Here is a 23,099-nt window from a genome sequence, read left to right on the forward strand (position 1 = left end):
GGGAATACTAAAGACCAGGGAAAAAAAATAATAATAGTCAACACTTTCTTAATGGAAATTACAATAATATAATAATGATGATAAAAAATATTATCACGCATTAATATCTCTTAGCCTCTAATGCGTGGCCAAGAGATATTAATGCGTGGCACCCATTGAATGTCTCTGCTGCATTGGATCAGTCTCCTTTCTTTAACAGGCAAAATCTTTCTAACCTCACTAATGCCTTGCATCGTCTATATTAGATATATAACAACGGGTGGGTGGCGGGTGGTTGTGGTTTTGATAAAATGTTAGTTCGGGTGGATGACGACTTTTGTGATGCGGTTGCGGATGAAATAATTGCCTATCCGCGCATCTCTAGTGCGTATGCTTCACTGATGAGTATTTGGTGAACATCGTTTTGTCCTACTAATTTCGGCGGTTCTTGAACTCATCTTAGTGTGGACTGTGACGCAACAGTTTGTTTACATGTAAAATTTTTCACTCAGTCTCATTTTGTCCACCACACATTTTAAACTGTGCGTGAATGCACAAAAGGTGAGCTTTGTTGATGTTATTGGCTTGTTGGAGTGCTAATCAGGCATATTTGGTCAGTGCATGACTGCAAGCTAAGCAATGCTAACCTGCTATTTAGGCTAGCTGTATGTACATACTCATTTGTAGGTATATTTGAGCTCATTAATTATCCTTTACTTTTATCCTCTTTGTATATAATTTAGTTTTGCATATCTGGTTATTTTTAAGACGAACATCGGCATGAACAACTGGCGGTTGAAGGAGCATTTAGAGAAAAGAGTTTTTGTTGTCAATGAGACATGGATTATTATCACACTTCCACATTTTTAACATGTAAATGCTGCCTCTTTGCCTGGTCAGCATCGCCAATAAAACATTCTTAATTGCTTTACCCTGGGTTAAGAAAGGTTAGATAAATTTATAATTACAAATGATAAATATACAGCTAAACCTCGATTTACGAATCTTTCTATTTGGGTTGGATCTAACTTTTGGGTTGACAAACGTTGAGATCGGGCCAAATATGCCTGTGTGCAAACCGTGTCTCGGTGCATTCAGTCATTGTGTGCGCTGCTGGAAGCCTTTGGGCGTTGCCATTTTGATGACATCACTTCCTGTGCAGTACAATAAACACGGGGCGCGGACATTTTGTCTATTTTGTTACTCAATGTGGGTTCAAAGAAACAAACAACACAGCCTGGAATGAAGGAGGGATTCACACACACTTCCCGTTCTTCCTTCTTCGCCTCGTGACGGCATGATGTGACAGCACGTAGTCTGCCGTTCGCAGACAGTTTTGCTTTTCAGCTTGTAATTAATTAATTATTTTTGAGAGCACCAAAGGGACTTTTGTGTGTGAGTGTGCGCACGTTGACAGGTGTGTTATTTAGATAATGACGAGATTGTTGATCCATATATGTTTTAGTGTCTTCAAAGTAGGGTTGTCCCGATACCAATAATTTAGTACCGGTACCAAAATGTATATCGATATTTTTCTAAATAAAAGGGAACTACGAAAAATGTCTATATTGGCTTTATTTTGACAGAAAATCTTACACTACATTAAACACTCAAAGAACAATTTTACTAGGTTAAAATACAAATTAAAAGGCATTGAACAGGCATTGACCCTGAAGGTAACGTCTTCCCTGTGCTTCTCGACTATGGTCTGCACCGGACCGAACAGCAGGACAGGTGTAACAACTACATTATTACCTGTCATTCTTTAAACTCCTTGTACAGATCTGAATGTCTATTTAAATGTTTACCTAAGTTTGAAGAAAAGGTGCTAATACCAATCGCCACATTTGGCAAGGCGTGTTTTACAGCAGCTGTAGTGAGAGTAGCGTGTGTGTGTGTGTGTGTGTGTGTGTGTGTGTGTGATCCTTTAAGAATGGCAGTATGTGGGGTGAGTGACATGAGTGAGTGAGTGGGCAAGTTAGGAGAGGTAGCGTTAGCATGTACAGGAGTGTCAATAACATGGTGGATGTGCGGTTGTGCCCTATGGAAATTATAAATGAAGTGACCAAGTTGTAACTAATCGACGGCCTCGTCATTCCGACCAAAGAGCGAAGCTTTACGGACCCATTGTGAAGTGAAAAGTCTCCCCTGCTCTCCTCGACCACGGTCTGGGAGCTGACAAGCCGCAAAGGTGTAAAACAGTACTAGCAACGCGGTGCCACCCTGTTTAAAGCATCACATTTATTGTTGGTTATGAAGACCAAATACTTCCATATTGTACTTCACCACACTCTTTATTAACCAGTAGAATTGTAGTTTTTGTTGTTAGTTTTGAAGCCCAAATACCGCCATAATGTACTTCACCACACTCTTTATTAACCAGTAGAGTTGTAGTTTTTTGCCATTTTTCCTCGCTACAATGTTTTTGTTTGTATGCACTTTGTGTGTGCGTTTTTTACACACTCAACATCATGTTCCTCGGCTCTGCAGTCACCGCCGCAAAGCAGCACTCAGATGAAAGAGCGGTACCAGTACTTTTCAAAGGTGGTATAGTACCGATTTCAATTGATTAGTACCGAGATATATGTGTTAGTACTGGTTCAAAAACCAGTTGAGTTCGTAACTCGAGATTTTACTGTACTTGCTCAGTTAAGAGTTGATATTGTAACACGTTTTTGTTGCTGCTTCGTCTACAAAATCATAAGTTTTGATTAGACAGCTGATGTGCGCCGCTCAGAAGCAAATTGATGCTGGTTGGCTAAAATGTGAGGGGAAGTTGCAGGCATTGGACAAAGTTTGAGGTTGCACATAATTTGCAGTGATTTGTGGAGTTTTAGAGACATGGCAAATTGCCCGAGGGTCTGAGAGTTCAGAAATGCAGTCTCCTTGCAGCACAACCTCTTTATGCAATTAAATATCATCTTTGTTGCATCTCAGCTGGTGAGAATTCAATCATAGAAAAAAGTCCTGGCTTAACATTCCCAGCATAGAGCCTTTTTTCTATCGAGTGGTCTGCTTTCCTTTGGAAGAGACTGAAACAGACCTGGGACTGAACCCTTCTCCACTGCCGGCAGGACAAAACAAGTGAAACTTTCCTTGTGGTTATTTTTGTTGTGCAGTACTGTGAGGAACTTTGTCGTGTTAGATTGCCTGCAAGATTATGCCGTGCTCTGTCACTCAAAGCAGAGACGGGCCCTTGGAATCTCTTCGGAGGGTGTCAGTTGGAAATATTCTCTTCAACATTTAAGGACACCTGTTGCTGTTCACATTTTGTGCTGTCATAGAAAGTCTGTAGTGTCGGGATAAATGTGTCAAGTTTTTTGTTTGTAATAATGTGATCTACATGTGTCCATGGACTTATCTGGTAGGGTTCACATCCGACCCATGATTCCTATTCTTAAAAGATTCATGATTTTCAAAATATGTACAGTACAGGCCAAAAGTTTGGACTCCATCTTCCCCTATTCAATGTGTTTTCTTTATTTTCATGACTATTTACATTGTAAGTTGTCACTGAAGGCATCAAAACTATGAATGAACACGTGTGGAGTTATGTACTTAACAAAAGAAGGTGAAATAACTGAAAACATGTTTTATATTTGAGTTTCTTCAAAATAGCCACGCTTTGCTCTGATTACTGCTTTGCACACTCTTGGCATTCTCTCTCTGAGCTTCAAGCACACCTGTGAAGTGAAAACCATTTCAGCTGACTACCTCTCAAAAGTTTCATTATAATTCTCATGCCAAATAAATTGCAAGAATCGTTTGAAACGAATCGCCACCACCAGGAATCGGATCGAATCATTGGGTGCCCAAACATTAACACTCCTAGTATCTGGCACTACATAAAAAAATACAACCAAATCAATTTTGTTGTTGATCTTTGACAAATATGAAAAACATCCCCCTATTATGTATCATGATATAGAAAAAATTAACTTATTTAACAAACAAAAACTTTTTGTTCATTTATTGTGGGAATGTCAGAGAATAAAAGAGTTATGGTTTAAAACAACAAAAGAAGCAATCACATTCCTAAATATAAACACCCCAATGACACTGCAAACCTGTATTCTTTTCAATTTAGTAACGTGTCATCAAAGAGTAAAAATGCATTTCTTTCAATATGCATCATAACAAAAACTGCAATATTAAAAAAATGGATAGATGTTGATAGTCCAACTCATATCAGTAGAAACAACTGCATTTAGTTGATAGTAATGAGTCATATATTGGAATATGGGATGCATTATTCAAATTTGTTTCAACTATTAAATTAAACTAAAATAAGACTTTTTATCTTTGTCGAAAATATTGGACAATGTGTTGTCAAGCTTATGAGATGCGATGCAAGTGTAAGCCACTGTGACTATTAATTTTTTTAATGTTTTTATTTTATTTTTTATAAATAGCAGTGATGATAATGTCAATAAGGGATTTCTAATCACTGCTATGTTGGAATTCTTATTAATATTGATACTGTTGATATTCATTTTTGTTTGACTACTTTTGGATTGTTTTGTGTCATGTTTGTGTCCTCAATTGGCCTGTTGATTGCCATTCTGAATGTTGCTGGGCCGGGTTTGGTTTTGGAATTAGGATTGTATTATAATTGTATTATTTTGATGAAAAATAATAATTAAAAATAATTTTTTTTTAAACTCAAAATTAATGGATTTAAGAGGTTAACATTTCTAAATTAGTTTGTAGTTTGGTCATTTTGTTCAAGTCTAAAGTTTAAGTGATTCCTGGAAAAAAAAAAGAAGAATATTGATTTATGGTATTTTGATTGCAGTTTTTGCACATTTTCCCAAAGAAACAGACTGGAAAGTAACTTTTCCCAAAGAAACACAGACTGGAAAGTAATTACAGTGTGGCAAAAGTGGGGAAGAACCACTTAAAAAAAAGAAGTGCTAGTCACGAGTCTTTTTACCTTTTATCTGTGGGGGTGATGCTGCCGTTGATTGCCGTGCTGTCTGCTGCCTGGATGGATGTTGATGCCCTGTCCTGCAAACAAAAATACCACTCATTTTTACACTGACTCAAAACGCGGTGAAGAGACTTTAGGTGACTTAAAAAGGTGCAGTTGACAGTACCTCCTCAATAACTTTTAGACGCTTGCTTATTGGTTCCATGGATGGGGCAGGCTGAGAGAACAAGACAAAGTAGTCTGTCAAGGGGGATAGTTTGCAGGAAGCTGCTTTCCACTTTTAAAACCATGAGCCATGCAAATATGTGGGGCTGGGCGATAAAACCATATCAATATATATCGCCATAGAAAAGTTATCATTATCAATAAAAAAGCATTCGATAAAATGTTCAATATGTATTTTTTTTTGGTAGAAAGTGCAAATATGGAAGCAAGGTTGGTTGCATGAACACTTGCTCGCTAACAGCCAATCAGGTGACAGTATGAACTATCATTTTTGCTTGATTCTTTGCATTGAGTGAGAAGAGAAAGTCAAAATGAAGAAATTGTGGATAAAAGCGGAAAAATCATCTAGACAGAATGACACTTTTTGGATTTTTTCCCCAAACGGGCCGTAATCAGACCAAGGCGCTTGTAATCGGTAATACCACACCACCTTAGCCATGCTGACCCTTTAGAGCACATCTGTAACTTCCTGGCACTAAAACTGCGGAAAATAGTTCTTGTCAGGTTTCTCTAGGTTTCCATTTTCACACTTTGCACTATTTTCTTACACTTTATTTCATATTCCTTATTTTTGCACCTTCATTTTAAAAAAGCGTATTGTTAAGTGTTTAATGCGATTTTACCATTTTCTTCACATTGAGTGTTTTTCATGCTTGTGTTGACATTTAATTTCTGCCTTGATAGCTGAGGGATTATAATCAGACGGTTATATTTCAAAATAAATTTTTCTCCTGCTCCTTATTTTCCATAGGTCATAAAATGATCATTATCAATATTGATTGATATGAAACACTTATATCGTGTTACAGGTTTCAGCCATTTTGCTACATTCATGCTGTAAATTTGAGTTTGAGCTGTTATTGTTTTTCAGTTATTCTAAAATACAGTTTTTGTTGTTTTTGTTTACACTTTGTTCAAACCCAATCTAACCATCCATCCATCCATCCATTTTCTACCGCTTATTCCCTTCGGGGTCGCGGGGGGCGCTGGAGCCTATCTCAGCTACAATCGGGCGGAAGGCGGGGTACACCCTGGACAAGTCGCCACCTCATCGCAGGGCCAACACAGATAGACAAGACAACATTTATAATAATTTAAGTAAAAATTAAAATAGAGTTTCACTACTTTGGGCATAATTTTTGCGCTTAAAGAAATGTCTTCATTACTTTAGCTCCAGATTTTTTTGTTTGAGATTGTCATTACTGCCACAAATGGTGGAAAAGTATTACAACTGCAGGGTTTCCCCTCAATGTGGCGCGCCGCCACAATATTTTTATTACTGCCACGCTTTGAAAATGTTTTTTTTTTTTTACTTGTAAACAAATTAAAGTAATATAATATATCGTAGCCCCGAGAGGAAATCACAAAGTCTGATGCTATTTTTAACTTTTATTACCAATCTTATGATAAACAATTCCAACAGATTTTACCTCCCGTGCAAACACTTCCGTCTCCGTGAAAACTGACAACTCCAAACCACATGAAAATAAAACATTCAAATTAGCTGGTCGTTACAGTATGTAATGACCAGCCAATAAACCTATTTGCACACTATTGACAAGTAATGTACTGAAAACCGCGCCACCGAAACAGGATGTTACTAAAACGCATGCCACTGTGACTGTCTAGAGCGTTGTCAGCATGTCTGTGATGTGAACGTGATTTTTATATATATTGAAGATATACCCGCACGGACAGCAGTCTACAAAATATGCAAATATTAAGAGAACAAGGGCAGCTTTTAAGAAGCGAAAGTGAAACTAGAGCAACATCGCTAACCAAGTGTGACGTCATGCTCGCTACAGCTAGTCTCTTTAGTCAGCGACATGGAGGGACAGAGGTCTCTAAACACGACTACATTATATAATAACACCAGAAGAAGATGCTACATTTGTTGATAGTTTTAGATTTTTTTAAAAGTCAGAAGTCTGTAAACAGATGAAAAAATCTCAAAGTACATTGTACAAAAAGCAGCAACAATTGAAAATATGGAAATACCATAAAAATAAATACACTATATTGCCAAAAGTATTTGGCCACCCATCCAAAGCATCAGAGTCCGGTGTCTTAATCACTTGGCCCGGCCACAGGTGTATAAAATCAAGCACTTAGGCATGGAGACTGTTTCTACAAATATTTGTGAAAGAATGGGCCGCTCTCAGAAGCTCAGTGATTTCCAGCGTTGAACTTTCATAGGATGCCACCTGTGCAACAAATCCAAAAATTTCCTCGCTCCTCAATATTCCAAAGTCAACTGTCGGCTTTATCATAAGAAAATGGAAGAGTTTGGGAACAGCAACTCAGCCACGAAGTGGTAGGCCACGTAAACTGATAGAGCGGTCAGCGGATGCTGAAGCGCATAGTGCAAAGACTTTCTGCACAGTCAGCTGCTACAGAGCTCCAAACTTCATTTGACTTTCCAGTTAGACCACATACAGTACACAGAGAGCTTCATGGAATAGGTTTCCATGGCCAATCAGCTGCATCTAAGCCATAAATCACCAAGTCCATACAAAGCGTCAGATGCAGTAGTGTAAAGCACGTCGCCACTGGACTCTAGAGCAGTGGAGACGAGTTCTCTGGTGTGATGAATCACGCTTTTTCATCTGGCAATCTGATGGGCCAGTCTGGGTTTGGAGGTTACCATGAGAACGGTACGTTTCGGACTGCATTGTGCCGAGTGTGAAATTTGGTGGAAGAGGAATTATGGTGTAGGAATGTTTTTCAGGAGTTGGAGTTGGACTTGGCCCCTTCGTTCCAGTGAAAGGAACTTTGAATGCTTCAGGATACCACAACATTTTGGAATTCCATGCTCCCAACCTTGTGGGAACAGTTTGGAGCGGGGCCCTTCCTCTTCCAACATGACTGTGCACCAGTGCACAAAGCAAGGTCCATAAAGACATAGATGGCAGAGTCTGGGGTGGATGAACTTGACTGGCCTGCACAGAGTCCTGACCTGAACCCGATAGAACACCTTTGGAATGAATTAGAACGGAGACTGAGAGCCAGGAGCTTCTCGACCAACATCAGTGTGTGACCTCACCAATGCGCTTTTGGAAGAATGGTCGACAATTCCTATAAACACACTCCGCAACCTTGTGGACAGCCTTCCAAGAAGAGCTGAAGCTGTAATAGCTGCAAAAGGTGGACCGACATCATATTGAACCCTATGGGTTAGGAATGGGATGGAACTTCAAATTCATGTGTGTGTCAAGGCAGGTGGCCAAATACTTTTGGCAATATAGTGTATGTTAATACTAGCAAATGATAACAGATTTGTTTAAAATGTACAGTACAGGCCAAACGTTTGGACACACCTCATTCAGTGAGTTTTCTTTATTTTCATGACTATTTACATTGTAGATTGTCACTGATGGCATCAAAACTATGAATGAACACATGTGGAGTTATGTACTTAACAAAAAAAAGGTGAAATAACTGAAAACATGTTTTATATTCTAGTTTCTTCAAAATAGCCACCCTTTGCTCTGATTACTGCTTTGCACACTCTTGGCATTCTCTCGATTAGCTTCAAGAGGTAGTCACCTGAAATGGTTTTCACTTCACAGGTGTGCTTGAAGCTCAGAGAGAGAACGCCAAGAGTGTGCAAAGCAGTAATAAGAGCAAAGGGTGGCTATTTTGAAGAAACTCGAATATAAAACATGTTTGCAGTTATTTCACCTTTTTTTGTTAAGTACTGGTACATAACTCCACATGTGTTCATTCATAGTTTTGATGCCTTCAGTGACAATCTACAATGTAAATAGTCATGAAAATACAGAAAACGCATTGAATGAGAAGGTTTGTCCAAACCTTTGGCCTGTACTGTATGTGTAAATTTTGTGAGCCTATTTAAAGAAAATCATATCATAGAAAATTGTGCAAATTACTCTGTGACCATGCCCGTAACCACAGGTACCTTGGCAGTTTCGGGGAAACCCTGCATTACTACCACAAGTGGTGAAAAAGTGTATTACATAGCTGAGAAACATTTTTTGGCGGCGAAACACTGAATCAGGGATCACGTTAATCTGCAGCAGACAAATGAACACAAGACTTGAGTTAGGTTCCTAAAGATGGAGGAACATGAGAGCATACTCCTACCTTCTCAGACTGGCTAAGCAAGAAGTGATGGAAATGTGGGTCGTCCTTCACAGGCTGCAACAGAACAAGGGTTCAATTGGAAATATGCAGCCAACTCAATGGTACATCTACTCGACAACGCACCACAGTCAAAGTGACTTTCACACTGTGATGATTGTCGGCCTGTTAATAGTGGGAGCCAAATACAACAAACCTTTCACAATCACAACTACTACAAATAGCAAACTATACAACTGCATTCACAATTATTCAACCTCCATTGTTCAAGTCTATGTCTCTGCAAAGTGTATTAACAGTAGAACACCTCAACATATTTAGTATTAAAATGTTTTCATTGAATTGGCCGGCTGTACAAAGTGGTGGTTGAATTATTCTGAAAGCAACTGCATTCCAAAAACATTTGAGAAGAGTTTATGAATCACACTGTGCATGAATGGGTGCGCAGAAACCAGAAAGCTTGGGTCGCCAGTGCTTCAAGTAGCGTGCAAATTAATCACACATTAGTTGAGGTTGTGTAACGGCTTGTTATTGTAAAAAAACACAGCGTGAAGATAAAAAGTGCGTATTCACAGCGCTTTCCCTTCTCCCAAACGTTGTCAGGTGACAGGCAACTTCATACTGAATATGGAGCACCGTATGTTTCGGACTATAAGGCGCACTTAAAATCCTTTAATTTTCTCAAAAATCGACAGTGCACCTAATGTACGTAATAATTCTGGTTGTGCTTACTAACCTCGAAGCTATTATATTTGGTACATGGTGTAATAAGTGTAACCAGTAGATGGCAGTCACACATAAGAGATGCATGTAGACTGCAATATGATGGCAGTAAACAACACCAAAACTTTGAATGTTCCATTGAGAATATAGAACATTACACACAGCGCTCAAAAATCTGTCAAAATGTTTTTAGTACGACTTCGGTAAGCTATGAAGCCGCACCGCTTGATGGATTGTACTGTGCTTCAACATACGAGTATTATTATGGTATGTGTATATAAGAACCGCAAAATGGCACCTATTAGCAGACATATTACCTGCCGTTTTGTTTCGCAATATTATGCAAAACCAACTTTTCTTACCTTCTGGTACCTGCTGATGTGTATTTGGGATCTGCATAAGTCCTGAAAATGCGCACGCATCCGCAATTGTAGTCCGTGCCAACGACGTAGTTATAAGCTTCTTCTTTTTCTCTTCCTGCTTATGTGGCATTCATCTTTCGCTGTTGCCATTTCTAATATTAAGTAGTGTGAAATTCTTACTTATAGCTGTCAGTAGATTAGCTATCAAAGCGCTAAAAACTGTAGTGGGTTTACATTATTCACCCACGGAAATTTAGTTACTAGAGGGTTCCGGTCGGACGTTTTTTCATGGGACACATTTTCGGCGTTGATGTTGCATAGTTGAGCCACGGATGAGGAGATGCTGCTCCGTTATTGATTGAAGTAAAGTCTGAATGTCATTAAAACAGTTAGCTCCATCTTTTGACACTTCCCTCCCTGCTTGGCACTCAGCAACAAAGGGTTGGAGTTGGGGGTTAAATCACCAAAATGATTCCCGGGCGCGGCGCCGCTGCTGCCCACTGCTCCCCAAGGGGATGGGACAAATGCAGAGGACAAATTTCACCACATCTAGTGTGTGTGTGACAATCATTGGTACTTTAATCTTCTTCCACGCTACACCGCTACAACAAAGGGGAGAAGACGCTGTCAAAGGTGAGCCACGTAGGTAAGACCGCCCACAAAATGGCGCATCCTGAAGCGACGCTCAGAAAGCTACTTGAAGATGGTCTGTAAAACAATCTATGCAACACTTTCACCTAAGAACCACCATCACATGTTATGTAGACCACAAGATAGTGTTTTAAATTTAGGAAAAAAATCATAATATAACCCCTTTAAAGGCCTACTGAAACCTACTACTACCGACCACGCAGTCTGATAGTTTATATATCAATGATGAAATCTTAACATTGCAACACAGGCCAATACGGCCGGGTTAACTTATAAAGTGACTTAAAACTTCCCGGGAAATATCCGGCTGAAACGTCGCGGTACGATGACGTATGCGCGTGACGAAGTCAGAGTAACGGAAGTTATGGTACCCGTAGAATCCTATACAAAAAGCTCTGTTTTCATTTCATAATTCCACAGTATTTTGGACATCTTTTGCAATTTGTTTAATGAACAATGAAGGCTGCAAAGAAGACAGTTGTAGGTGGGATCGGTGTATTAGCAGCGGACTACAGCAACACAACCAGGAGGACTTTGTTGGAGCGCTAGCCGCGCTAGCCGCCGACCTCACCTTGACTTCCTACGTCTCCGGGCCGCCAAACGCATCAGGTGAAGTCCTTCGTCCTGCCGATCGCTGGAACGCAGGTGAGCACGGGTGTTGATGAGTAGATGAGGGCTGGCTGGCGTAGGTGGAGAGCTAATGTTTTTAGCGTAGCTCTGTGAGGTCCCGTTGCTAAGTTGCTAAGTTAGCTTCAATGGCGTCGTTAGCACAGCATTGTTAACCTTCGCCAGCCTGGAAAGCATTAACCGTGTATTTACATGTCCACGGTTTAATAGTATTGTTGATTTTCTATCTATCCTTCCAGTCAGAGATTTATTTTTTTGTTTCTATATGCAGTTAAAGCACGATGCTATCACGTTAGCTCATAGCTAAAGCATTTCGCCGATGTATTGTCGTGGAGATAAAAGGCACTGAATGTCCATTTTGCGTTCTCGACTCTCATTTTCAAGAGGATATAGTATCCGAGGTGGTTTAACATACAAATCCGTGATCCACAATAAAAAAAGGAGAGTGGGGAATCCAATGAGCCAGCTTGTACCTAAGCTACGGTCAGAGCGAAAAAAGATACGTCCATCACTGTCTCTCAAGTCCTTCACTGTAACGTTCCTCATCTACGAATCTTTCATCCTCGCTCAAATTAATGGGGTAATCATCACTTTCTCGGTCCGAATCTCTCTCGCTCCATTGTAAACAATGGGGAATTGTGAGGAATACTAGCTCCTGTGACGTCACGCTACTTCCGGTACAGGCAAGGCTTTTTTTTATCAGCGAGCAAAAGTTGCAAACTTTATCGTCGATTTTCTCTATTAAATCCTTTCAGCAAAAATATGGCAATATCGCGAAATGATCAAGTATGACACAGAATGGATCTGCTATTCCCGTTTAAATAAAAAAAAATCATTTCAGTAGGCCTTTAATGCGCCCTATAATCCAGAGTGCCTTTTGAATGAAAAAAGACCTGAATAGACCCGCTCATTGGCAGCGCGCTTTTTAATCCGGTGCGCCCTATGGTCCGAAAAATACTGTAAATTCAGTGTTTGACTCAAATTCTACACACAACACCCCATAATAACATATTGTTCAATGTTTTCAAATGTACGACGAAGAAAAAATTAAATCCAATGTACCTGACCCGAGTAAGCAATACTTTGATGATGCACATTCGGCAGAAAATACAGACGTGAATTAGTGTTTGTAGTCCTTTGTGAAAGAACAAAAACCACAATGATCTCTGAACAAAATGTGGTAAATAGGTACTACCATTTTTGTCCAAGCCACTTTCATTAGCGTTTTATTTTAAGCCACAATTCTATAGTATTGTCTAAACCTAAATCGGTCATGTGGAGTACCGGTACCAATCCCAATGTCTAAACCTAAATCGGTCATGTGGAGTACCGGTACCAATCCCAATGTAGAGGGAATGAACGAGAAAGGTAGTCATCCCTCGGAGTATGTCAGGGGTGTCCACACTTTTTCTGCAGGCGAGCTACTTTTCAATTTGAGACACTTGTGATTTAGGGCTATATAAATAAATTGATTGATTGAATTGACCAAGTGGAGGGGATCTACCTCATTCATAAATATAATTTATATTTATTTATTTATGAAAGACTTGTTAACAAGTTAAATGTGTTTACTGTTAATACAAGCATGTTTAACACATATAGATTCCTTTCTTTCATGAAGACAAGAATATAAGTTGGTGTATTACCTGATTCTGATGACTTACAGTGATTGGAATCAGACAGTAGTGATAACGTCCGCATTTTTTAAATGGAGGAGAAAAAAAGTTATTTTTGTCCAATACCACATGAAAGTGGTTGGTTTTTGCCATCTTATTCGTTCAGCTTCCATTCTCGTTTTTATACACTTTACAAGAAATACATTGGCGGCAAACTCTGTAGCTTACTAGCTTGTGCATGCCAGCTTTCTGAGACTCTTATTTTGTTAGCGCAAGCAGGATGAAGCAGCGCTTTAATTGTGAAGATAGGAACTGTGCCGTCGGTGGCTAGAGTTTTGACGGCAGGTACGGCGCGAGAGTCTGTTGAAATAAAAACCGTTTCTCGCCTTCATATCGGTCATTTTTTCTTAATAATGAGCTCGCAGCAACCAGCATCATCTCACAAGACCCTCGGGTGCCGTGAATGTCAATCAAGTGACGAAAGTGTCTTCATAATGAAGATTGATGATCGGCAATTTTTAGGACAATTTTTTTTCATGCCTGGCTGGAGATCGACTGACACCCTCCACGATCGACCGGTAGCTCGCGATTGACGTAATGGGCACCCCTGCTGTATGTCAATGTTACCTGTAAAATTTAAGAGTGTGTAGATTTTCTTCAACTGCATTATGTTTTAGTACTTAGCAACTGATAAGGTGCTCAAAGTAAGTTAATTTAGTATACTTGAATCTACTTTTTTTAATCTAATCCTAAATTTGTGATTACCGTATTTTCCAGACTATAACCCATTACCACACTTTGAACCCTGCGGCTTATAAAACGAAGTGGCTAATTCATGCATTTTTTTCTTCCCTACAACCATCATGTTTTAAATTCAAATAGTTTTCATAAAACACTGCAAAGGTGTGTTATTGTTTGTGCTTTGGCGCCATCTTTTGGATGTGTTCACTGACTGCAGGTGCTGCAGGTTGAAAATGTACTTCCTGTTTTGTGCTTGAACCGGAAGTATACCCGCCCATAGAGTTTCTGCTAGAAAGGATTTTTCATTCATCACTTTAAGCAACGTTTATAAGTTCACAATATAACTAAAACAATTCATACTCACTAAACCGTCCCATGTGTGATGTCTGTATTGTTTTCATACATATTGGTATGGGTATTGTAATGTAATCAAGCAAGCATCATCAGGTTTACGAGTGTCTGTGTATTAACTTACAATGGCATTCTTTTTGTATTGTTTCAGTTTCACAAATTCCCCAGTGAATTCACCAAAATGAATATATTATTGAGTCTGTTGAGCTGTTCGGAGAGCTAGCTACCGCAGCTAGTGGGTCCATCACGATAACTTCTGTTTTGTTTGGTCAGTCGTTTTACTGCTCTGATTCAGCCGACTGAACACTTAAACAAAATCATTTTGAGTTAGTGGATAACAACTTTTGTCATTTTTCACTACCTCATTCAAATTGTACAGTATTTTCATTGCATAAAATATATTTGAGACAAACTTGAGTTGAACATTTTCTGCAATTTGGGCCACTGCTTGAACAAATAAATCATATGAAAAATGTACACTAAAAATGATATTTAAAAAATATTAAAGATATGTTTCAAAGGTGTTGCTAAAAAAAGGACCCACACAATTCAAATTAAAGTAAAATCCTATCCATTGTATTATATCGAGATATATACATTAAAATGTCTATCATATGATACAACTCGTTTATATCGTAATCTTAACGTCTGGGCTACTTTGCGGGAGCATTTTTACGCCACTTGAAATAAATTTACAGGAGAGCATGGATGTCAACATTGAACTGACAGAGAAAGAACAATGGAAGCCAAACTAACAAAACCTGAAGTGGTAATGGGTGTCGAAAAGAAGGAGACCTTTATTTGCATTAAAAAAGTCAAAACACAGGCCAATGTGCAAAACCTGCCGCCAACAAGTCCTTACTAGCAACTTGAACGGGTCTATTCTTTTTTATCACTTCAAGACACCATAAAGAACCGTACAGAGACAGTGTTAAAATGTGACAAAGTACTACCGTTGCCTCAAAAGCACCAAGTGAAAAGAAAAAACACCAGACGAGCCTAACAGAGTTGTTGTCTATGACAAACAGACACTGAAAAATGACAGAGTCCATCTACTAAATTCATACAGTAGGTGTCGACATGACCTTAGTATTCACTGTCAAAAAGAAGATAACACTTTTCTATCTAATGGTCTTGTCCTTTTTATATACAAAACATGTTTCGTAAATAGAACAAATGATATGTGAAAATGCCATTAATGTTGTTTTTATATACCATAAATAGACTGTAAGCCGCTACTTTTTTCTACGCTTTGAACCCTGCGGCTTATAAAACGGCACAGCTAATTTATGGATTTTCCTTCGCTGACGGCCGGCTATAAAGTAAATAGTTTTTAAAAAACGAGCAAACGCACTAAATAGGTGTTACCGTTTGTGCTATGGCGCCATATTTTGTAAGAGTTTGCTCAGTGGCTGCATTGCCCTTCCGTTTGGACTTTTTTTTTTTTTTTTTAAACCTCCCGGAAGTACAGTTGCCATTCGGTCTTCTAGTCGTCCATAGCGTTCCTACTCGTGTGTATTCTTCATTCATCACTTCAAGCAACGTTTGTAAGTTTTATAATATAACAAACAATTTTTGCTTATTAAACCAAACCATGTGTGACGTCTGTAGAAGTATTTTCATGCATGTGTACATGCTATTGTAATGTAATCAAGCTACCATCGCTAGCATTAGCTGCTATGCTAACACGTTTGAGTGTCTTTGTTAGTATTAGTAACATACAATGGCACTCCCTTTGTATTTTTACAGTTTCGTAAAATTCTCCAAAATGTCACTGTAGAGTTATTGAGTTTGTTTAGCTGATTAGAGAGCTAGTTTCCACAGCTACTGGGTCCATGACGATGACTTCTGTTTCGTTTGACCAGTCGTTTTATTGTCGTGTTATAGATACTGTTTATTAACATACCTTAATTTGTTTCCAAACATTTACAAAATGCTTCTGTGTAAATAACTAATTTCACAAAATATTTCTCTGCGGCTTATAGTCCTGTGCAGCTAATATGGAAAAACGTTTTCTTCTGAAATTTAGTGGGTGCGACGTATGTCCCTTTGGGCTCTAGTCCAGAAAATACGGTAATTTGAAGAAAAAAAATACCACATTGCAATATACATACTCAAAGTTCCATATAATGCGGTTGTTGGGGTCCATAAAATCCAGAGCTCGTGTTATATAGAACTTTTCCCCAAAATATTACATTAAAATGGTGATTTATGTGGTGAAAACAGTGGGGGTTTGCAGACTTACCAAGGCATAGTGGTTTAAGTTTTTGAGTTCCTGTCTTGTTGAAGGTGAACAATAGCGTCACTCTGTCTTTAAATTGTTTAAACTAGTATTGATAGTTGATCATTTGGTGAAAAGCAATGGGGTTGACTTGGTTGGAAAAAAAACGGACAATAATTCGGGGTTCATGGCACGGCCACGTTGTATCGAACTTTACCCGTATATTGATATTAGGATAATAAATGACCTAAATCGGGATGTATATTTTTGTCCACAAGCTGTCAAAAGCCACATACTAGGTTGACCCAAAATCAAGAACAGTGTAGCAGGGGATATGAAATGCCATGTGAGTTATATCCTGCATCTTAAATATAAAACGTACAACAAAAATAAACATCTTCTTGGTCAATTGACACAAAGCCTTTTTTTCCACACAAACACAAAAATGACAAGCTCAAACCAAAGCAACAAACAAACAGAATCAGTGGTCATGTGCAAGCACCAGAAGGTCAGAAGGAAAAGGTCTGCGTAGTAGGTCATTAAAGCAAAGGGTTAAGGTCAGGTAGAAGAACAAGGCAAGGCAAGCTTGGGGGGGAATGGGTTCACCTACACTGCTTTCCCATTTGAATCCAGGTCCAGCCCCCAGCCTCTCAATAGTGGACGGCTCGGGGTCAGAGTCAGTTAAGTCCTTTAAGGAGGAGAGAGACACACATTCACCTTTTAAACAAAGGGTGAATTTGTAGGGATTCCTTTGCGCTGCAAGGGCCTGTTTAAGTTCCATACAACTTGTCGAGCAGACTAATAACTAAATAATCGATTAATGGAATTCTGGATAAATAACACTATACTTCTACCCTGTCCATATACCTTTTTTTTTTGTAAATTGAGCCAATAACCCGATGTAGCAAGAGCCAATCAGTGCCATAATTTAACTCTACTGGGATAGGTTCCAGCCCCCGCGCGACCCAGAGAGGGGATAAGTGGTAGAAAAGGATGGATGGATGCTGATGTGCTATAGCAACAGAGGGTTGTGTGTGTTATGCATCGTCCCAATTGCTGTTTTTTGCATTATTGTTGGTGAATCTCGTGAAACTTTTCTAGTCATCCCCTAACGCCATCAGATAAGGTAACACCAGGCGACTGCAGTAGTTTGTTTCATTCAATATCGAAGTGCTTCTGGGCACTTTATCTTGTGTTTTTTTAATGCAAGCTCATACATATTCATATGATTTCCCCAAAAGAAAATAAATCAATCTGTTCCAGACACCCAAAAATGAAAACATAAAACACTTTGTATTGATTATATATCATCTTCAATACAAATGAAACAGATGAATGAACTATTTCTCCAGATGTTGGTTTTCCTTTTTCCAGACATTGCTATCACTCGATTCACACAATATCACACGATTACTACACCTATCACCCACACTGTCTTCCATTGTTTGTCCACAAACTTGTCAGGCTGGTTGGCCACCACCAGTTTGTCAGTATGGATCAGGAAGTACCACAGGATCTTGGCCTGGTTGTTGTCAACTACCTTCGGTGGTGTGTGCCAACTTGACTCTGGGACCTCCAGTCCATATTTGGTACAGATGTGCCTGTTAACTGGTTTTGCCACTCTACAACTTGCCTGATATCAGTGGCTTGCATATTATACCAGCAGAGTATCACAGAGTTCTGCATGTTTCGCTGTTCCCTACTTAAGGGGCTGGGTGGCTAGACCACAACTGCCGGCGCTAAATGGAGCTCTGGGGCCATTTCCCTCAGGGTACTTTTGGTCTGGGCCCTTTCAGTGGCGAGGAACTAAGAATCGATGTATACTGATTTTGATCTTGGTCCAGGGATTTCGAAATGTGACTGAGAACTGTTTGATGTGCCAATACTAACAGAGCTAGCAGTTTTGTTGGTCCAGTCATGGTACATCTGCCTGAATGCTTGGGTTCACTGGACTTTTGGGCATGTGTGACCGGGGGTGCGTTCACGTTTCGTCCTGAGCGTCTCCCTTGAGACAAAATGTAGAAAAACTAAGTGGTGAATACTGAACACAAGGATACATCTGTTAAGTTGGCCTCAGGTAGTTTCTTCAGTTGTGATCATCTTCCCTCATCGAGATAGTCACACACTAATCTGTTCCAAAGTACATCCAGATGTCGTTGCTGTATATCCTTGTGAGATAAATCTGGGAATTGAGGTCTTCCTCGTTTTTGGCATACAGCTTGATATCATACGTGGAGGTAGTAGCTGGTGGTTGTTCCATTTCGGAACAAAAACTCAAAGCCACTCTTAGTGATTGTTGGAGCCAAAATTCCTTATTTGTTTATATTGTTTTTGTTTTTATTTTCTCTGATTGTTGGGTTCAGCATGATGAATTTCCTTTGCGGCAGATTGCTCCGCCCACTTCCTGTTAAGAACCAGGAAGTGTTGACAGGGAGGGGACTGTTACCATGGTGCGGTTACCATGGTAGCCTCCTTTAAATTGGGTTCAGGTGTGAGCACAGGAGGGCGATTGGAGGACAAACAGTTTTCGACCGTGGTCGTGTTCGTGTTCGTAACGTGACGTGTCGTGTCTTGCCGTGACATTGCTGTGACAATGTGCCATTAAGGTTAGCATATTTTATGTTATATAACTTACATTTGATTTAATTTAGATAGCTGGAATAAACGGATTGTCATATCCAAACACAGTTCTACAGTACTGGACATTCTATCATTTACACGCGTCAAACTGGTCAACACAGTCGCCCTCGGTACCAGCCCAAAGGTAAGGGCTGTACAGTGATGATCTGACCAAGCTTGTTCAGATCTTTGCACAACAGCAGCAGGAATAAAGCATCTCATTGGAATAACCACATTTGATGCTCATCTGTGCAGTCGACTTGGAGTTGGCCTCCAGAGTTTTCTTTATAGGGTTCTTAGAGCCCCGTTATACAGTTCCAGGAACTCCAGGTTCCAACTGTGTGGCATTAAGTTGTAGGTGGGGATGGGAATTGATAAGATTTTTCCGGTTCCAATTCCATTTTCAATTATGCTTAATAATTCGGTTCTCTTATTGATTCTTATTTGGAATAGAAGATAACAAAAAGGTGGATTCTTGTTTAGTTTAGAGCTAACATGACCTTACAAAGCCACATGAGAGGTCTTAAAAGGCACATAGCATAGAAAACCTCTTGAAAGTAAATATATTAAAAATTCTGTAGAATTTAACAAAAGAAAACATGTGGAAATTACCCAAGAATGTTACATTTTGGAACATTTTTGAAACTTTTAAAAATCTTTGTCATCTTCCTAGAAAAAATACAGTACAAAAGGTTTGTTTAAATTTACAAGGTGAAACTAAAATGACAGGCTCATAACATGCAACATTATATTTTAAGCTTTCTTTTGATATAATGTTGATGATTATGGCATGGAGCTTATGACAACCTTGAATTTAAAACCTCAGAGAATGTGTGGTTTTCAAAATTATAATATAGGCTCGACATATCTCACTTTGCATGTAATGAGGTTATATAGCTTATTAGTTACACATTTGAAGTTGAATTGCTGAGAAATTAACTTTTACACGATATTCTAATTTTATGAATTGCACCTGTATGAGTGAAAATGTTAAGAGGAAAAACAAGCAACTTTTCGCTGACTACATACAACTTAACATACACCTACCTAAAAAAGGAGCATCTATATGGCAAATTGTTGTAAGCTTTTGACCACAAACTTAGTCACTGCTCGGTGACATTGGTCGTTCCTGGCCGAGTTGTACTCTGTATTGATCCATATGCCTACTCCCTTTGGTTGCTGTGATGCCTGATAGGAGCTCCCATGTGCGGCTGAAGCAGGCCACACAGTAGGTCCGTTGTTTGATGGTACTGTTCCCTTTTCAGGGTCCTTCATGACTGTTGGACCTCAGGTTAGGCTCTCTGGGTATGCCACTGATGTTATCAGCTGGTTCCTTTGAGCTGCCAGGATGCAGTGTCGTTAGCTTCTTAAAAGCCAGTTGCCGTGAATCATGTAATTTCCTGATGATTTCCAGCTTTTCATCTCGGACACTCGTGCTTGAATATCGGCCACTGTTATGAATATGTTCTAGGAACTATTTGTTCTGGAAGGTTGCTGTGTCCTACTTGCAAATCTGCCAGTGTATTTATAATTTCTTATCTGCTTTATGGGGCGGTCGCATTAAAAGACGTTTAATCTTTATTTAGACTGTGGATTATGTTATATATTAAAAGTTACCAAACGTCATTAGGTCTGTGCAATAAATAGATTTCATCAATAAATTTGAGTTCTATTTAAAAAGTATGTTTTTCTTTTCTTGCTCAGGTATATTTTATGACACTAGGAGCTTCTGCAGCTTCTGCCCTCCGCCTTATTTCTTTAGGGAGATTCACACACATAGCACAACAAACCTTATGCTAACCCAAACAACAGCGAGACGTTTGTTGCAAAGAAAAGAAAAGTGTCGTGAGTAGTTTTGTGGCAACAGGTTTGGAACAAATGACTTTACATTGCAAAGTTTGTTTGAAAAAGGCAGCAGCACAACAAACTTATTCCAGCATCTGAAACCGAAACATTCAGCAGCGTGGGGGAAATGCAACCCTTTACGAGACGACTAACGAAATCCTTTTCGTCCCGTTTGGGACATAAGGCCACAGTGAGTTCTCTCCATCTGTTCCTGTCCTTGGCTGTGTATTGTGCTTGGTCCCACGTCAGATCCATTGTCGCAAGCTCTGCTTACACAGTTCTGCACCAAGTAGTTCTTGGTCTTCCTGGCTTTTTTTCAGTTGGTGTCCATCTCAAGGCTGTTTTCGCAAGACGATCCTGATCCATCTTGAGTACATGACCAAGCCATCGGATTCGTCTGCACTTGATCTATTTGACAACACTTTGGCAGTATGTCCTTTTGTAGAGCTCTCTATTTGAAATCTTGTTGGGCCAGAAAATGCAGCAGATCCTTCGAAGACATTTATTGTGGAAGGACTCAATTCGTCTCACAGATATCACATTGCTTTTGTACAGGCGGATCTTGGGTTTCTCACTGTACACTTGGGACTTCCAGATGGGACGGAGTTGTGCTTTGGGCCCCGTTATCCTTACTGATTAGACTGGTCAAGTAGGTAAAATCATCAACAAGTTTGAATCTATATTTACTGGTGTAGCTTTGTTGGCGTTACACATCACTTGAGTGTTGGTTGTGTTGATGTGAAGACCTGTTTGGTTGGCAAATTTTTCAGTCTTCTCCTGCATATGAGCATGTTTTGATGAGATTACATCTAGTTCATTAGCAACGTCTAGATATTATAAATGTGAGAAAAGAGCACTTAGTTTCTCTGATGTCTTCCTCATGATCCAGTCGATGGTGAGAAGGAATAGGATTGGTGAAAGGATGCACTTCACTAAAGAACACTCAGAGGGATTTATTCAAGATGATGCTGGGTTCAAAGTTATCATAGACCAGTCTTATTGAGACAATTAGTGGCGGCATTCCATAAGATCGTGAAGTTGATATACAAAGGCACATTCCACTCTAGACACTGCTCAATGTCGTCACGTAGAGTAAAGATCTGGGGCCGTACTTATCAAGCTTCTGAGAGTGCCATTTCACACTTAAGTCCTGAGAATTTGCGAAATTTAGTCCTACTCTCAAACTTAAGAATAAAAGCTTTTTATCAACGTTCTTAAGTCTAAGAATCACTCCTACTCTCCACGATATTTAAGAGACCTTCAGAGGTGTCTTAAGTGGTTAGGAGTTGCCAGCAGGGGATGGCACTGAGGCGAGAGAGACGTGCGCAAACGTTCAGGGAACGGAACAATGTTTGTTTTTTTTTGATGACGAGCAGCTGATCAAACGGTATCGTTTAGACAGAGCGGATATTATTTTTGTCACAGATTTAATACTTTTCGATTCCTTGTTGATTTCTGCATGTGTCTGCAGTGGGCTAGTATATATAGAGCCACCCACACCAGTTTCAAATTAGTTGCCTAATTAATGAATTGGAAAGAAAATGTTATGACAGTAGCGTATGTGTGTGGCCGTGAGGTGAGTGACGTCAGTGAGTGTGTGGGCGATAGAAGAGAGGGAGCGGTAGCGTGAGTGCCGGCGGGGACTAGTTTGTTTTGTATTATTTTGTAGTTTATTGTCAAAATATACACTCCCATTGTCCACTTAAATATTTCCAAGATATTTCTTTATTCTTAGACAACGGATTCCCTTCCGTGATTGGTCATTTCTATGGACACAGAAATTACGTCACCTAAAATTCCGTTTACGGCACATAGTAATGTCGTAATTCAGCTCTGAGTGTGACACTTAAGAGTCAGTCCTACACTTTGCTGAAAGTGTGAGTAAGACGCTTGATAACTAACTTTTAAGTGCAGCTTTCAGCGAAGAATTTATTTACTCTTAAGTCAACTCTTAGCAGACTTCTTAGGAGTAATTCTAAGAAGCTTGATAAGTACGGCCCCTGGTCAATACATCCTTTACCTTTCCTGAATCCTGCTTGTTCCTGCCTCAGCTTGGTATCAATAGCTCTTTCAATTCGATTTAGGAGGTTTCTACAAAAAGATCTTGC

The 23,099-nt window shown here is 39.5% G+C and overlaps 1 protein-coding gene across 3 annotated transcripts in view; it reads right to left on the bottom strand.

The window, feature by feature from the left end:
* The window catches only part of glyr1 (glyoxylate reductase 1 homolog (Arabidopsis)), a 55,656-nt gene that overhangs the window by 19,051 nt on the left and 13,506 nt on the right, over positions 1–23,099 (bottom strand). Inside the window, exons 6-9 of one of the 3 annotated variants that reach the window (XM_062050539.1) lie at positions 17,138–17,215; positions 9,239–9,292; positions 5,076–5,126; positions 4,913–4,986 (exon numbers count right to left, since the gene is read on the bottom strand). In XM_062050539.1, the coding sequence (XP_061906523.1) occupies positions 4,913–4,986; positions 5,076–5,126; positions 9,239–9,292; positions 17,138–17,215 (257 nt within the window). The remainder of the gene's footprint in view (positions 1–4,912; positions 4,987–5,075; positions 5,127–9,238; positions 9,293–17,137; positions 17,216–23,099) is intronic. The other 2 variants (XM_062050540.1, XM_062050541.1) reach the window with 2 other exon arrangements.

The sequence above is a fragment of the Entelurus aequoreus genome, linkage group LG06 (genome assembly GCF_033978785.1).
Source record: "Entelurus aequoreus isolate RoL-2023_Sb linkage group LG06, RoL_Eaeq_v1.1, whole genome shotgun sequence".
NCBI classification, from domain to species: domain Eukaryota; kingdom Metazoa; phylum Chordata; class Actinopteri; order Syngnathiformes; family Syngnathidae; genus Entelurus; species Entelurus aequoreus.